The 15,382-nt window shown below is 44.7% G+C and overlaps 3 protein-coding genes across 3 annotated transcripts; 2 read left to right on the forward strand and 1 right to left on the reverse strand.

Annotated features, from left to right (window-relative positions):
• Positions 1–507: 507 nt before the first annotated feature.
• On the forward strand, positions 508–4,232 carry LOC102785244 (ADP-ribosylation factor 4). The gene is made up of 6 exons (XM_035908659.2): positions 508–737; positions 1,262–1,342; positions 2,002–2,111; positions 2,743–2,814; positions 2,906–3,031; positions 3,685–4,232. The coding sequence occupies exons 1-6, from the start codon at positions 671–673 to the stop codon at positions 3,769–3,771; spliced, it is 543 nt and encodes a 180-aa protein (XP_035764552.1). The 5' UTR covers positions 508–670; the 3' UTR covers positions 3,772–4,232.
• A 5,382-nt stretch (positions 4,233–9,614) lies between these two features.
• lamtor4 (late endosomal/lysosomal adaptor, MAPK and MTOR activator 4) lies at positions 9,615–11,465 on the reverse strand. Its single transcript, XM_006781088.3, has 4 exons — positions 11,325–11,465; positions 10,549–10,632; positions 10,058–10,175; positions 9,615–9,798 (listed from the first exon to the last, which is right to left on the reverse strand). The coding sequence occupies exons 1-4, from the start codon at positions 11,325–11,327 to the stop codon at positions 9,701–9,703; spliced, it is 303 nt and encodes a 100-aa protein (XP_006781151.1). The 5' UTR covers positions 11,328–11,465; the 3' UTR covers positions 9,615–9,700.
• Positions 11,466–11,676: 211 nt separating this feature from the next.
• Positions 11,677–13,585, forward strand: atp6v1f (ATPase H+ transporting V1 subunit F). Its single transcript, XM_006781089.3, has 2 exons — positions 11,677–11,909; positions 13,172–13,585. Exons 1-2 carry the CDS (start codon positions 11,752–11,754, stop codon positions 13,371–13,373), a joined length of 360 nt encoding a protein of 119 aa, XP_006781152.1. The 5' UTR covers positions 11,677–11,751; the 3' UTR covers positions 13,374–13,585.
• The last annotated feature ends 1,797 nt before the right edge of the window (positions 13,586–15,382 follow it).

The following is a 15,382-nucleotide window of genomic DNA, read 5'->3' on the forward strand; positions in this document are numbered from 1 at the left end:
CTAAAAGCAATACAGTATTTTGAATTGATTGTTTATTGGGAGGAAAACATTTTTTCTTATTTTGTACAAATTTTAGAAATGAACTATGATTAACAAAAACAAAATAATAGATTAAAAAATAATTTTATTAGAAATTAATTTTAACTTTGTTGGTTAATCATTGATTGAAAATATTTTCATGATTCTGTGTATTAAATTCTGCTCCTCCGTTCTTCAATAGAAAACGCTTTACTATTCTACACACATATATGTTTTTAGCACTGTCGCAGAGGCAGTACGTGTGTATTTCACTTTGTTATGTTCTGTTGTATAATGACGTGAACATAGTGACATATATACATATAAATTAAACGTATTAATATAAATGGCTGTTCATGAGCCGAAAGTGTTCCTCGCAGCTCATGAACTTCACTTCATGCGCAGAGCTCGAATGTACGGTGTTTGAGCGAACAGTGAACGCCGCGGTGTTTGCTATGCTGTTAATAAAGTTTTTTTTAAGCGCAGCAGTGACGTCATTTGTTCCGCGTTGGCCTGGACGTGGCACCGAGAGGAGCTGCGCCCTCAGTTCGCTCTGCTCCGCGCCTTCTCGGCTCCATTCCGCTGCTGATCCCGGACCTCCGGCTCTATCCGCCCTCAGTGTGTGACCTGCCACCGCCTCCTCTCCGCAGCCATGGGCCTCACAATCTCGTCGCTGTTCTCCAGACTGTTCGGGAAGAAACAGATGAGGATCCTGATGGGTAAGCGGGGGCTAGGCTAACGAGCTAACAGGCTAACCGGCTGGGCTCCGGGGCGGCTGCAAGCGGCTCCGCAGGTTCACCAGTACCACACACCGACTCATTTTACCAGGAACCCGCTCACCGAGTCCTGCGGACCGCGGGCCCGATCTTCCCGTGCAGGGAGGAGCAAAAGGCCGGCTCGGAGAAGCAAGAGGCTGTTATCTCGGAGCTAACGGAAGGAAGCAGGCTGAAAACAGTCCGTTAAACCGAGTTAAATTTGGGTCTAAACGGGGGTTAAACTGGGGTTAAGATGTTTTAATCTGGGGTTAAGCTTAAAACTGTACCGGTGTCATCTTATTAAGTCCATAAAAACATTAAACCCGGTTTGATCTGAGCTTTAAACCAGCAGCTGGACTCTGATCTAAGTTTAAGTAATCTCAGATTAGTCTTTATTCACTGTATGAGTTTTAAGTAATCTCGGGTTAAACTTGAACCACTGTGAGACATTTAATTAATGTGGGATTAATCTTTGATGTATGTTTCAGTCGGTTTGGACGCTGCTGGAAAAACTACGATCCTCTACAAACTGAAGCTCGGAGAGATCGTCACCACCATCCCCACCATCGGTACGTCATCAGGACTCAGGGACAAGATGAGGTCATGTGATCAATAATCAGCCGGCTGTGTAGTCAGGTGGTTTGAACGTGCGTATTGATCAGATCTGGTCGGTTTGAGTGAGGATTCGCCAGGTGTGCTTGCACTTGCACAATTTCCTTTAAACTTCTCCTTTCAAATTAAAAGTCTGCGTCTACAGGTCAAGTGACCTTTTAGAATAAGAGTCACCTGTTAGTTTGAATAAATAAAGTACCAAAACAAGAAACATAAATGATGAAAGTGCAGACACAGACTTACAATGGTAAAAAAACAAACGGTTAAAGCAGGTAAATACAAACTAAACCTATACACACCACCAACGTTTACACAGCTGTAGATATGTAACCATTAAAACTACAATCATGGAGAACTGAAATATAAACTTTTATAGACCTCCTCTGTGCAGGTATTTCAGTGCTACTGCTTCACTCTAACATTATATACTGTTACAGTCACTGTTGTACTGTGATATTTACTGTTGGTTCTCAGCGGGCTGATGGGATGTGTAGTTTCCTTCAGTGATTCCGTTTCCTGTGACTTGGAATGTTTGAAGGTCGTTAAAAGTTTTTCTTTTTAATTTGACAAAGAGTCACCTGTTCACAACTCTGTGTGTGTGTGGTTGTGTGTTCAGGCTTTAACGTGGAGACAGTCGAGTACAAGAACATCTGCTTCACAGTTTGGGATGTTGGCGGTCAAGACAAGATCCGACCTCTGTGGAGACACTACTTCCAGAACACACAGGTACAGAAGCGGAACTCTCAGGTGCAGGCTGGTGTGGGCTTTTCTCTCTCTGAGGAACGAGACGTTCAGGTTGATCTGCTTCAGTTATGTTTACCTGGACATACATGAGAGGTTTTCTTCTGTGACCCCTCACTGATCTGATCTGTCCTGAGATATTCATCTATAGTAAAATCCTCATTTATATCCTCTATCTCATCATATCGTTATATCCATAAAGCTCTTCTTTAGCAGTAAGTCACATAGAATAGAATAGAATAGCATAATTTATCAGAACAGTGAGTGCATATTTGAATGAAATTTCAGTGGATTTGCTCTCCGTTAAAATAATTCTATACAAATAAATCTAAAAGTATAAAATACATAGAATGTCAAACGTGTGTACGAATAGAAGTGTCATTTATGTGTATATGCATGTTAGTAAAAGAAATGATTTATTGAACAGTCAACAAAGTCAAGTATGAGACCTGCGCAGGTTATCCTAACACGGCTGCGTTCCCCCTCAGAAACACCTGAGGAGCTTATTTTAGATCCCTGACTCTGCAGCACGACAAACACAGCACAGACTTTCACTGTGGGCAGGATCCATTAGTCACTGTATTGATGTATTAATTGACTGATGTATTGATCACAGGGTCTGATCTTCGTGGTGGACAGTAATGACAGGGAGCGAGTCGCCGAGTCGGCGGAGGAGCTCTCGAAGATGGTCGGTCCCTTTGTTCACTTTACAGTTACGGATCATTAGACTCATGATCGTCATGGAAACCACTGACTGTATGTCACATGACTCTGTGCAGGTCCAGGAGGACGAGCTGAAGGACGCAGTACTTCTAGTGTTCGCCAACAAACAGGATCTCCCGAACGCCATGGGTGTCAGCGAGCTCACCGATAAGCTGGGTCTGCACAGCCTGCGCAGCAGAACCGTAAGGATCAATAACCCACCCGCACTGATCAGTACTACAGACTAAATTCTGTTTCTCATGTTTCCCTCCTTGGCTTATTGACTGATGATCTAAGTTCTCAGCTTTTTTTCTTGCTCAGTTCTGTAATTGTGAAATCAATAATCAGTCAATCAGTATACAAAACAGGAGACAGTGGGGTGACCTCAAATGAGCCCGCAGCATTGTTCTAGTGGTGGCGCTCTGAGCACATCAGCCAACCCAATATCGCGACAAAGCTTCATGTTGAAGCTGCAGTAATCTGCACTACCAGCAGGGGGAAGGCCATGTGGGTAGTGAGCAAAAATAATTCCATTAATCATCAGAATCGATTAAGTTAGGTGGCTGATATGGATGTACATGTAAAGTGTTGATAATGTCTTTGTAATCGCGAGTATTTTCATGTTGGCTTGAAATAAAATATCTCCCTCTGCTGGCAATCTGTGATGTCAGTGCCAGTGGGCGGAACCCTTGGGTTTTAATTTTACAGTTGCATCCTAATTGGTTGTTAGAAAATCCACTCGGGTCTTGATGTCACTGTCACAAACTCATGGAGCTAAATCTGTTTAGACAGGTAAACTCACTTGTGTGCTCCCTGTACCTGCCCGCTCACCTATGCTGATCTGTGTGTGTTTCAGTGGCATGTGCAGGCCACCTGTGCGACGCAGGGCACAGGTCTGTACGAAGGACTGGACTGGCTGTCCAATGAGCTGTCGAAGCGTTAGACCACCTGACAGGAAGTAGAAAGCAGACTGATTTCAGCCGCTGATGTCACCGTGTACAGATGAGGAAGAGGAGGAGAAGGAGCGTGTCATTGCTCCATGTTTCTTTTTTCTTTTTTTTTTTAAATTATACCTGTGTGTCTGTAGGAGGAAGTGATGTCATGGACTCTGAGCTCACCTTGATTTCCCATCATCCTCTTTTTCTGTTCTTCAGGTGTTTGTTAGATCTTCTTTCTTTTAATCCGCATGTTTTAACTCAGATTCATGTGACAGGGGGAGGGGCGGGGCTTACGGCAGGTGACAGTCACCTGGGCATTGGGGGTGGAAATTATGGCAGGTGATGGTAACCTGGTCGTGTGAAGACTCATTCCATAGAGCCAAGTATGGCAGCCTTGTCATTCCTTATCTAAGTGAAGGAGAAACTGAGACCATGATGCAATAAAGGTTTTTTTTTCTTCTCACAAGTGTGTTCTGCTTTTTGTTTGAGAAACTTTATTTAGCGTTAACGGCCTGATGGGATGTTTATATAGGCCTGAAGATCTCTCGCTGACCTTTGATCCACCAATCAGATATTGGATTTAACTTTATGGGCTACTGGACTGATTTACTAAGTTCGGAAAATGATTGGGACTTTGTATCTCCAGGATGTTCTGTTTATATTTATTTATCATTTAAATATGAAGATGCAGCTGCTTCACTTAAGTAAAAAAAACAAAAATCAGCTGCAAGTGGGACGGCTCAAAGACCAAGAGAAAGGAGTGCCGCAGGCCTGCAAACCAAAATAATCCAGTGTGAGCACTTTAGCATTAAATGTGCTGCTAGAGACGTGAGGGAATCTGACCGTTCATGAAGAAGCATTGTCACAGCCTGTTGTCATTTATGTGACCGCCATAAAACAACAGAACACAGCAAAGTAAGCTAGGTGTTTTGTAGTCCATCGGACATCCGGCGTCACGTCATTAAGGAGAGCCGACTGTGTGGCTGTCTTCACAGGTTAGGCTGTCCTAATCACCTCAGCGAGGTGAAGGAAATGGGTAAGGGAATAGGAGACAGGAGGAACCTTTGGAATGCACCCCTGGTCTTGGTGTCTGAAGAGCACCTGGATTAAAATGGAGGCGGAGCTCAGACTTCTACCGTCAAGTCCAAAATGTTTTGTTTAACCCTTCTGCCCTCCTCGGGCATCTTTGTCAGAATCAGAATCGTGTTTATTGGCCAAGTATATGTGCAGACACATACAAGGAATTTGGTTGCGGTAGATGGAGGCTCTCAAGCACAGCAATGTAAATCACACACACACACACGTGTCTATATATGCATTACACATGCATACACATACATACACAAAGCTATGTAAACCAACTATAAATAACTAATCTAAACTTATATACATAAAATACAGAAATGAAGTGAGGTGGAATCAATACTACAGAATGTACATAAGGTGCAGTTGCAGTCTGGCAGTGGCAGTTTAGAAGGGAGATGGCGAGGGGAAAGAAACTGTTCCTATGTCGGGTGGTCCTGGTCTGCAGGCTTCTGTACCGTCTGCCAGAGGGCAGCAGATCAAAAAGTCTGTGTCCAGGGTGTGAGGGGTCTGTGATGATTTTCCCTGCCTGTTTCCTGGTTCTTGAGAGGTACAGATCCTGGATGGAGGGCGGGGGGGCGCCGATGATCCTTTCTGCTGCCCGTACAGTCCGCTGCAGTCTGCTCCTGTCCTGTTTAGTGGCTGCACCATACCAGACTGTGATGGAGGAGCACAGGACAGACTCAATGACTGCAGTGTAGAACTGGATCAGCAGCTCCTGTGGAAGACTGTACTTCCCCAGTTGTCTCAGGAAGTACATCCTCTGCTGGGTCTTTTTGAGGATGGAGTTGATGTTGGTCTCCCACTTCAGGTCCTGGGAGATGTTAGTACCCAGGAACTTGAAGATCTTTATAGTTGACACAGGGCTGTCTGATATGGTGAGGGGGAGCAGAGTTGAGGGATGTCTCCTGAAGTCCACTGTCATCTCTACAGTTTTAAGCGTGTTCAGCTCCAGATTGTGCTGACTGCACCAGAGTACCAGCCGCTCAACTTCCTGCCGGTATGCAGACTCATCACCATCCTGAATGAGGCCAATGACAGTGGTGTCATCTGCAAACTTTAGGAGTTTAACAGCCGAGTTCTTGGAGGTGCAGTCGTTAGTGTAGAGGGAGAACAGTAGTGGTGAGAGGACACATCCTTCAGGGGCACCAATACTGAGGGACCGAGTTTCAGAGGTGATCTCCCCCAGCCTCACTTGTTGCTTTCTGTCTGTCAGGAAGCTGGTGATCCACTGACAGGTAGCTGGTGACACGCTGAGCTGGGAGAGTTTGGAGGAGAGAAGTTCAGGCACAATGGTGTTAAAAGCCGAACTAAAGTCCACAAACAGGACCCTGGCATAAGTTCCCGGGCGGTCGAGGTGTTGCAGGATGTAACGCAGCCCCATGTTCACTGCATCATCCACCGACCTGTTTGCCTGGTAGGAAAACTGCAGAGGGTCCAGCTGGTGGTCTGTATGTCTTTCAGATGGGCTAACACCAGTCGTTCGAAGGATTTCATGACCACAGACGTCAAGGCGACAGGTCTGTAGTCATTCAGTCCTGTGATGGTGGGTTTCTTGCGAACAGGGATGATGGTGGAGCGTTTGAAGCAGGAGGGAACTTCACACAGCTCCAGGGATCTGTTGAAGATGCGAGTAAAGATGGGAGCCAGCTGTTCAGCACAGGTTTTGAGGCAGAAGGGTGAGACACCGTCTGGTCCGGGGGCTTTCCTGGGCTTCTGTTTCTGGAATAGTCGGCTCACATCCTCAGTGTGTATTCTGAGTTTCAGGGAGGAGGAAAGGGGGGTGAGAGGTGTGGTGGAGGTCGTTGAGTCTGGATTGGAGAGGGTGGGGGTGGTCGTTGAGTCTGGATTGGGGAGGGTGGTGGTGGTCGTTGGGTCTGGATTGGGGAGGGTGGGGGTGGTCGTTGAGTCTGGATTGGGGAGGGGGAGGGTGAAGGGGGGAGAGGTGGAAGGTGTGTTGTGGGTCAATGTCTGAAGCAATGTCCCTGGTGAGGGTGGGGCGTGGGAGTCTGTCCGTCTCAAACCTGCAGTAGAAAGTGTTTAACTCGTTGGCCAGGTCTTTGTTTGCTTCAATAGTGGGTGGGGGGCGTCTGTAGCTGGTGATTTCCTGCAGGCCCCTCCACACTGACGCTGGGTTGTTGGCTGAGAGCCGTTCTTCAAGCTTCTGGGAGTAGATCCTTTTAGCTGCTTTGATCTCCTTGGTCAGTGTGTTCCTAACTTGCTTGTACAGGGCCCTGTCACCGCTTCTGTAGGCGTCCTCCTTGGCCTTACGAAGATGTTGGAGTTTAGGAGTGAACCATGGTTTATTGTTGTTGTATGTGCAAAAGGTCTTTGTTGGTACACACACGTCTTCACAGAAACTGATGTATGATGTCACAGTGTCCGTGAGCTCATCTAGGTTCTCAGATGCAGCTTCAAAAACAGTCCAATCGGTGGAGTCAAAACAGTCCTGCAGTTCCTGCTTTGCTGTGTTAGTCCACTTCTTCACAGTTTTGACTACAGGCTTCGCACGTTTGAGTTTGTACATTTCATTCTTTTCAACTTTTTTTTTTTTTGGATTTGCCAATCAATGTGTCTATGTTATAGCTTGTGGCATGAACCTTTGCAGGAAATCTTAGGTCAAATTTTTTACAATCAAGCATCTTTAGCTCTCACATGTCATCCATACTTTTAATGCATTGTGAACCTTTTTGACATCTTTGTGTCCAAATGTACACGGAGAAAATCTGCCATAAAATCCTCATACAGCAATAATTTTTCTGCTTTTTTTTCCATAAATCACTAAATCAACATAAGCCTTTTTCAAAATGATCAAACGTTAAATTATTTTCAGGACTTTAACCCTTTAGATGCCAGTTTAAACAGCTGAATATTTTTGAAAAAAACTCACAGAAAACTAAATATTTTCCATATGATAAATAGTATGGGGATGGGACATGTTAAAGATCAGCAACAAAATCAATTTGATTGCATTAGTAATTTTTGTGTAGTGTGTGCGTGTATCTGAGAGTGTGTGTAAATCTGTAAACATGCACTAATAATTTGGGGGTGAATAAAGGTCATCTTGGAGCAGGGATGGGCAACTCCAGGACTCGAGGGCCGGTGTCCTGCAGGTTTTAGAAATCACCCTGGGTCAACACACCTGAATCAAATGATTAGTTCATTACCAGCCTCTGGAGAACTTCAAGACATGTTGAGGAGGTAATTTAGCCATTTGAATCAGCTGTGTTGGATCAAGGACACATCTAAAACCTGCAGGACACCGGCCCTCAAGCCCTGGAGTTGCCCACCTGTGTCTTGGAGAGATGTATCTTTGCAGAGGGTCTTCAGGATAAATATGGCCTCCTGCTTTTACTGTATTCAAACAAAAACTCTTGTTAGCATGTTTATGCACTTGATTCCTTTCACAGCCAATAAGCTTGCAGCTTGGCTGAGGAAACCTTTCATTAGTAATGAGAGAAGGAGAAAGACCTGGAGCAATGGTGGCAGAGTGACAGACCTCTGCTCCTGCCCTCACAGAAAACACAGATGCTGTCACTGCTGCCATCAGCTCGAGCAGAAAGAGAGATGTGTACTGGTTCTGCACAGGTCTAAAAAGAAGCTCTTCTTCCACCTGCAAGTGGATCCCGTCTATTTGTAGAGGGCACCAGGTCACATGCTGCAGGACCTGCACATCTTCACCCACACATGCATCCATCACACACAAAGCCTGTCTGTTCTGTTCTGTTTCCATCGATGAATCAGATGTTGATTTCCATATAAATTACTCTTGGGGCCCCCTGGTGGTCACATGACTTCATATCATAACTGGCAAAAATACAAGAATGTCATGCTTTGGCCTACAATGGGGAAATGGTTGAATCTGGTATAGTAAAAATGTCAAATATCACTACTTTTCTTCAAAATGAAATGATGACATTACAGAATGCATGCTTTTATACTGTGGTGGCAGGGAGATTCAAAAATGTGGTTTCACTGGAAGTGAAGGGCATTTTTGTATCCTGTCCTGTCGGGCAGCTTTTGCAATCAGAATTATGATGTGATGGCTCGCTGGTGCCCAACACATTTTGCTTTTTCAAAAATAACTCGATAGAATCTAATAGGCTCCGCCTTCATGTAAATGTTTTTTTATTTATCCATTTGTGTTATTTCAGGTATTACATTATATATGAGTGAGTATATATGAGTAGATGAGTGTGAGAATGCCTGTGTCTTTGTCACAAATGTATAATGAGGGTGAGAAACTGCAGCGATGTCCCGAGGAAGACAGATGGAACCAGGACAACCGCACCAGCTGCAGCCCCCAGCTGGTGCGGTTGTCCAGCTGAGGCCACACATCTCAGTGACTTCTGCACACCCATCCCAGCAGGAGAAGGAGGGAGGCCCCACATGGGGTGACAGCCACAGAGGACCAAAGGCAGTGGACAGTCGATCCTGATAGAGGCCGACCACCCTGGTAAGAGTTGAGAGCATGGCCTCAGGTACCCAGGACCACCCGGCACCCAGCCAAACTGAGCCACCAAGGGAGCGGGCCAACGACGACTAGAACATTCAGCCACATTTCCCAGAAAGCAGAACAAAATGTTACTGTATGAGGACTTTATGGCAGACTTTGTGTGTCTACATTTTTGTACACGAAGGTGTCGAAAGGGTGGAAAATTGGTGGGCACAAAGGTTAAACCATGTTTTCAGGTTTTTAGGGTGTGCTCACAGGTAGGATGCTCAGCATTAACACCTTCACAGTTTCACTCGATCAGACCAAAAGTTTCATGTTCAAAACCTTTTATTTCACACAAACTTTAAACATCAAAAACATCATCGTCATGGCAACTCTGTACCCCAGCTGAGCTTCTACACACTGATTGGCTCTTGCTGGTTGTGCTGACGTTTGACCACAAAGACCTTCTGACCAGAGACCGTCACCGTGTACACAAAGTCGTCCAGGATCACTGCAGACACACACAGACACACACACACAGGTTAGTCCACCTGAAGTCACAGGGTTGCACCTGAGCTTTGTATCCCATCATGCAACATGAACAATGTGCTCATCAAATACATGAAAACGTTGCTGATGATGCACCAGGTTTGAATCATGTGACAGTGATGACATCATTAACAGGTCTGAGAAAAACAAAGCAAAATACCTGAGTCATGTTTGTTTTTACTGAAGCTGATGAAGTGACAGTGCAGGTGTGTTTGTGATACCTGACATGCGTTTGAAAGGTGGATCAGCTGATCCTGATAACCTGAAGCGACTCGCTGTTCGAACCATCTGCATCATGACACCTGCTGTGTGCTCGTCATTCTCCAGCTCGCCTGCAGACTGATCAGTAATCAATAATCAATCACTTTGATCCTCTTCTGATCAATAGACTTAACTCAACTCTTTAATCTATTTTAATAATCTGAGGATCCATATTTCCCCCTGTTTACAGCACTTTAATAATCCAGAATAATCTGAGGAAAGAGCAGAGTTCAGCTCGCAGTATCAAATGTGAATTCAGTTTAACCTGTAGAAATGTTAAATGAGCTTAAATCTAAATGGAGTCTGGTCTCTGTGTGACCAAACTAGCCTGAGCCCAGACTACTTGCAGAAATCACCTTATTTAACAATTAGTGCGGTTAAATAAAGACCAAACTGCACTCATAAAGAACTTCTTTGTGAACTGAACATCTGAAAGCTCAGAGAGACTCACGGCCAGAACACCATCCTCACTGATGACCAGGTACCCAAGCTGGTCCGGGATCCGCTCCAGACCCGCAGTGAGCGCCGCTGTGGCCTGAAAGAATGACGACATCATCAGGATAACATTATGAAGCTAAAAGTAAGTGATGTTTGATGACTCATTGGTTCACTGATAAACGAAGATCAGCAGAACAAGAAGTGCGTTTCCTCAGGTCGAAGCTTCAGAGACTCACTAAACAGCCTTAGATCATTCGTCCAGTAATAATTCTGCATCTTCATCAGGTACGACCTGTGGTCCTCAGGTGTCAATGGGGTTACCCATTTAAAGATGGCTTCTTGTTTACCATGGTTACATTCGTGCTGCATACATGACACACACTCCCCGTTTCACAGGAACACAGGTGAGACCCCGGGGCGCAGGTAAACCCGCTTCGAACGTCACTCCCCCTCCTCTCTGTTGGCACCACTCCCTTCCTGCAGAGGGCGCTGTTGCTGTCCCGCAGGTATTGGCATTGAGCCCGATTATCAGGGATTGAAGAGAGATCTGAAGAGAGCTCCAAGCTTCACCCTTGGAGCGCTCTGGTTTTCATTTTTTGAAGGGAAGCATTTCCGCGTGTTTATCCTCCTTGTTCATAGAGAGGTTAAGAGGACGCTAACAGCGTTAGTGAACGGCACACAGCGGACAGTCCGAGATCATGAACGCCTCACCGAGGCCCTGAACGCTGAATTAAAAAACAAACAAACAAAAAACCCAAAACGAGAATCAAAGTAAAACTTTAAACTCACCATGTTCGTCTTCTTCTGCTTCTACAGCCCACAGCTGCGCATTTCCGTCTTTATCGTAGAGCCTCACGTGACTGCTGAGGCCTTCATGTGCTGTCGGACAAAAGAGACAGACACTCACGCACAGTGCGGGACTGACGGTCGGTGCTTGTCCCGATTATCAAATAAATAAGAATAAACGTTTGTGACATTTTAGGGATGTTTGGATTAATGCCGAGGACGTTGCTGTCTAAATATGACCTCATTGTTGCCCTATAAAGATGAAAATAAAATAAAATAAAACACATAAATAAACGAGTGATCGTTCATATTTTTTAATTTCTATAGGGGGCGCCATATTGAAGCGGAAGTGCAGGTCAGCTGATCCCTCACATGACGTGTCCCGTGAAGCTGAGTGTTTCTCTCCGGGAATCTCACCTGCATCTCCGTGATGGCCGGCCGCGGGAAACTGATCGCCGTGATCGGAGACGAGGACACGTGCACGGGCTTCTTGCTCGGCGGGATCGGAGAACTGAACAAGAACCGGAAACCGAACTTCCTGGTGGTGGAGAAGGACACAAGCATCACCGAGATCGAGGAGACTTTCAAGTAAGATGGACTCCACACACACACACACACACACACACACACACACACACACACACACACCAAAATGTGTTAAAAAAAAAATCAGCCGATTTAACGCTCATTTCACGTGTTTCTGTCAGTGTCACCGAACCGAAGGTCTCGGTGGTCCTCGTGGGTTAAAAGTCAGATCGGTTTTATTATAATTCGGACAGCACCAGCCTGGAACCGTATTAACCCTTCAGTGACTTCAAAAACACTGGCTGTAGGACAGGAGGCCGGCTGCTTTTTTGATGAAAATGAGAATGGATTCTGGTGTATTTGGGCCCAGTCTATAACTACATCCAGCATCCTGAGTTTTCAGCCCTTAGATGATCGTCGGATAGAGTGTAATGGATGGATCAGCCGATCAATATATTAATCCAGCTCTCAGCTAATCTCCATGAAATGAACTTAACCTGTTAAATGCCGTAAAATTAGAAAAGACTTCAGTCCGTTTCTGTGGATTCCTGAAACTGATTTCAGAAATCAGTGTATTTTAATAGTTATTCAGTCTTTCTGACTTCATTAAAACTACACATAAATAATCGCGATCTTTGTGAATGTAGCATGTTAGCTCTCACACCGGACTCTATTGAAGAACCAGAGCTTTTTATTAAATCTGTGTGTATGAAATCAGCAAAAATTAAATACTTTATATTAATTATGATATTTTATAATATATAATCTTTTATGATCGCTTCACACATTTTTTCGTTCTGTTTAATTGTTGACTTGCATTTATCAGTTCAGAGAAGTTGGTCTGGTGCTTTGGGGTTGTATTCCTGAAATTTTCCTTAATGGCCTCATGTGCTGCGTGACACACACCAGACTCCATTCAAAAATCAGCTGATTTAAATGATCACTGTTGAGTTTGGAAATGTTTTTGATATCTTAAAACAGACCAACTCTTACAGTGATGTTTCAGATGAGGAATTCCTGTGTTCTCTGCTGTCATTGAACTCATCTGTGAATATCCTTTACATCTAAACCTCTGTAACCCACCGTTAGAGACGGATGATGTTAAATTGACAATAATTTGAATTGTCTGACTTCCTGTGTTAAGATCAGCAGTAACAAACAGACAGAGAGAAATGTTAGTCCTCCGAGACTCTCAGAAACACCACGCCTTCATTTACTTCCTGTTACACCTCCGCTGGTTCTTCTCGGGTTCTGAGGATGTTAAATTGTGACTGGACTTTGGCATGGCAGACTGACGGGACTATTCTTTTTCTTGTCCTCTGCAGGAGCTTCCTGGCACGTAACGACATTGGCATCATCCTGATAAATCAGTTCATCGCTGAGATGATCCGGCACGCCATTGATGCCCACATGCAGTCGATCCCGGCTGTGCTGGAGATCCCGTCCAAAGAGCACCCGTACGATGCGTCCAAGGACTCCATCCTGCGCCGTGCCAAGGGCATGTTCTCTGCCGAAGACTTCCGATAGACGGCGAGTCGCGCTGATGCGGTTCACAGATTTGTCCCGATGTGTTTGTGCTGTGATGTTTACTTTTATTTCCAGGAAGTGATGTATGCCCATGTGATCGTTTTTAGACCAAACCTGCTTGAGTCATGTGACCTGTCCCTCCTCCTAGGTGTTTGTTCCAGATGTGTTAACTTATAAACGTGAACAGATGTGCGAATAAATGAATAAATAAACTTGTTGTTTAAAGGTTTTTTTGTTTAATTTGATGGATGCACACATGGCTACTCCTTGTTTCCAGCCTCAGGTGTGATGAGCTTTAAGTTTTAAACACCAGCAGAAATGGGCAGTGTCAGTCAGCAGCAAACAAAATCCTCACAGCGCCACCCGGAATTCTGTGTATTTTTGTCCTCCTGGTGTCTGTGTGGAGGTCCTTTAGTAACTTTCAAGACACCCTGGCCTAAACACCAGAATCCATGAACCCACCACTCAGAACATCTGTGAGCTGCAGCAGGGGTCACGACCTGAGAAATTCCCAAATAACTTACACAAAGGCCAGAGGTCATTCAAGAACTTGAGGATAAAGTTTGCTTGGTCTGAGGTTAATGAAGCTAACAGGAAGTCTTTGATGGGATTTTCATAATAAAGCTCCCTGTTTGCAGTTTAAATTATGAGGCGTGTTTCATCTTTGTTGGTGTCGCTCAGTGGAGGTGTCATAGGGTGGCGGTCAGCTAATTCTGACCACAAAACAAAATCCACCTGAGCCTCACAATGGAGGAGGAGAAATGAGCTAATCAGCAGACAGGTGAGTAAGTCAGATGTTTGATGCTGTTTATGATAGTTCATTTTCTGCCAACCTCTTCCACCAGCTGATCCGGAGGCAAGTGAGGCATTTCCCAACCAGTTGTGATTATTCATCTTAATTTCTCTAGTTGAGTAAATATCCCAACGTTACAGCAGAGCTGATTCAGTAAGTTCTCACAAAGCACCATGTCTGCTCTTCTGTTCCTCCTAGGTGTTTTCATGACAAACAGCAAGCTAGCTGCACCATTTCAGATCAGATGTGTTCATCTAAACTTACTGTACAAGGAAGTTACATCTGACTGAATCACTTCCAAACTGGTTGCGAGATTCTTCACAACCTAAAACGTCTGATTGGATCTCATATTGTTGATTCATTTTGTCACAGTTTTTGTCCTTGTGCATTACTTTTTATTTAGTTATCATCTCATTTCTGTCAGAAAACAATGTTGTAAATGAAAATAGGTGAAAAGTATTGTTCAGTAGATTTAACACACTTTCCAGCCTGTCCTTGGGACCTCATCCAAATGCAGGAGGTGCCATGGTCAGATATCGAAGGACCTCAGCTACCTCCTTTCAATGTGGAGAAGTAGCGGCAGTACTCTAAGCCCCTCTCAAATGACTGAAATCCTCACCCTTTCTCTAGGAACAGCACGGCCACCCTTCAGAGGAAGCTCATTGCTGCTGCCTGTACCTGCAACCTTATTCTTTTGGCTACTCCCCAGAACTAATGACCACAGGTGAGGGTAAGGACAATGGGATATCGTCATCACTTCAAAACTGTGTTTTTGTTGCTTTTGATGCTCTAGAGCTAAAATCCTGAAAACTATATTTTTATCAGAGTGAAGCTGCTCTGTGTTCATCACATCAGACTTTAACAATCAATTAATCATAAACCTGAAGTCCTGCTGATTGATCACACACGTGTCTGTGAACTCTCCGTGTGCTTCAGTGTCTTTGTATCGTCAGCCTCAGAGCGAGTCCACATTAACCTGAAAGTCTGCACGCTTATGGGATGGGGTGGCTGTTGCTCAGGAGGTAGAGCAGATCATCTACTGATTGGAAGATTAGTGGTTCGATCCCTGGCTCCTCCAGTCTGGATGCCAAGTATCCTTGGGCAAGATACTAACCTCAAGCTGCTCTCTGATGCATCCATCAGTGTATGATAGCTAGGAAGCACTAAACGCTTAGAAAAAAAAAGGTTCTTGTGTGATTGGATGAATGTGGTATGT

This window comes from Neolamprologus brichardi, chromosome 17, assembly GCF_056152115.1.
Source record: "Neolamprologus brichardi isolate AB-2024 chromosome 17, ASM5615211v1, whole genome shotgun sequence".
Lineage (NCBI taxonomy): Eukaryota > Metazoa > Chordata > Actinopteri > Cichliformes > Cichlidae > Neolamprologus > Neolamprologus brichardi.

Bases quoted from the DNA above. Each gene is read 5' to 3' on its own strand.
- atp6v1f (XM_006781089.3), top strand. From the start codon at position 11,752: ATGGCCGGCCGCGGGAAACTGATCGCCGTGATCGGAGACGAGGACACG. The intron at 11,910-13,171 runs GTAAGATGGACT...TGTCCTCTGCAG, and splicing joins GAGATCGAGGAGACTTTCAA to GAGCTTCCTGGCACGTAACG.
- LOC102785244 (XM_035908659.2), top strand. From the start codon at position 671: ATGGGCCTCACAATCTCGTCGCTGTTCTCCAGACTGTTCGGGAAGAAA. The intron at 738-1,261 runs GTAAGCGGGGGC...TGTATGTTTCAG, and splicing joins ACAGATGAGGATCCTGATGG to TCGGTTTGGACGCTGCTGGA. The intron at 2,815-2,905 runs GTCGGTCCCTTT...GACTCTGTGCAG, and splicing joins CGGAGGAGCTCTCGAAGATG to GTCCAGGAGGACGAGCTGAA.
- lamtor4 (XM_006781088.3), bottom strand. The intron at 10,176-10,548 runs GTGAGTCTCTCT...ATTACTGATCAG, and splicing joins GTGAGGATGGTGTTCTGGCC to TCTGCAGGCGAGCTGGAGAA. The intron at 9,799-10,057 runs GTATCACAAACA...GTGTGTCTGCAG, and splicing joins ACCTTTCAAACGCATGTCAG to TGATCCTGGACGACTTTGTG.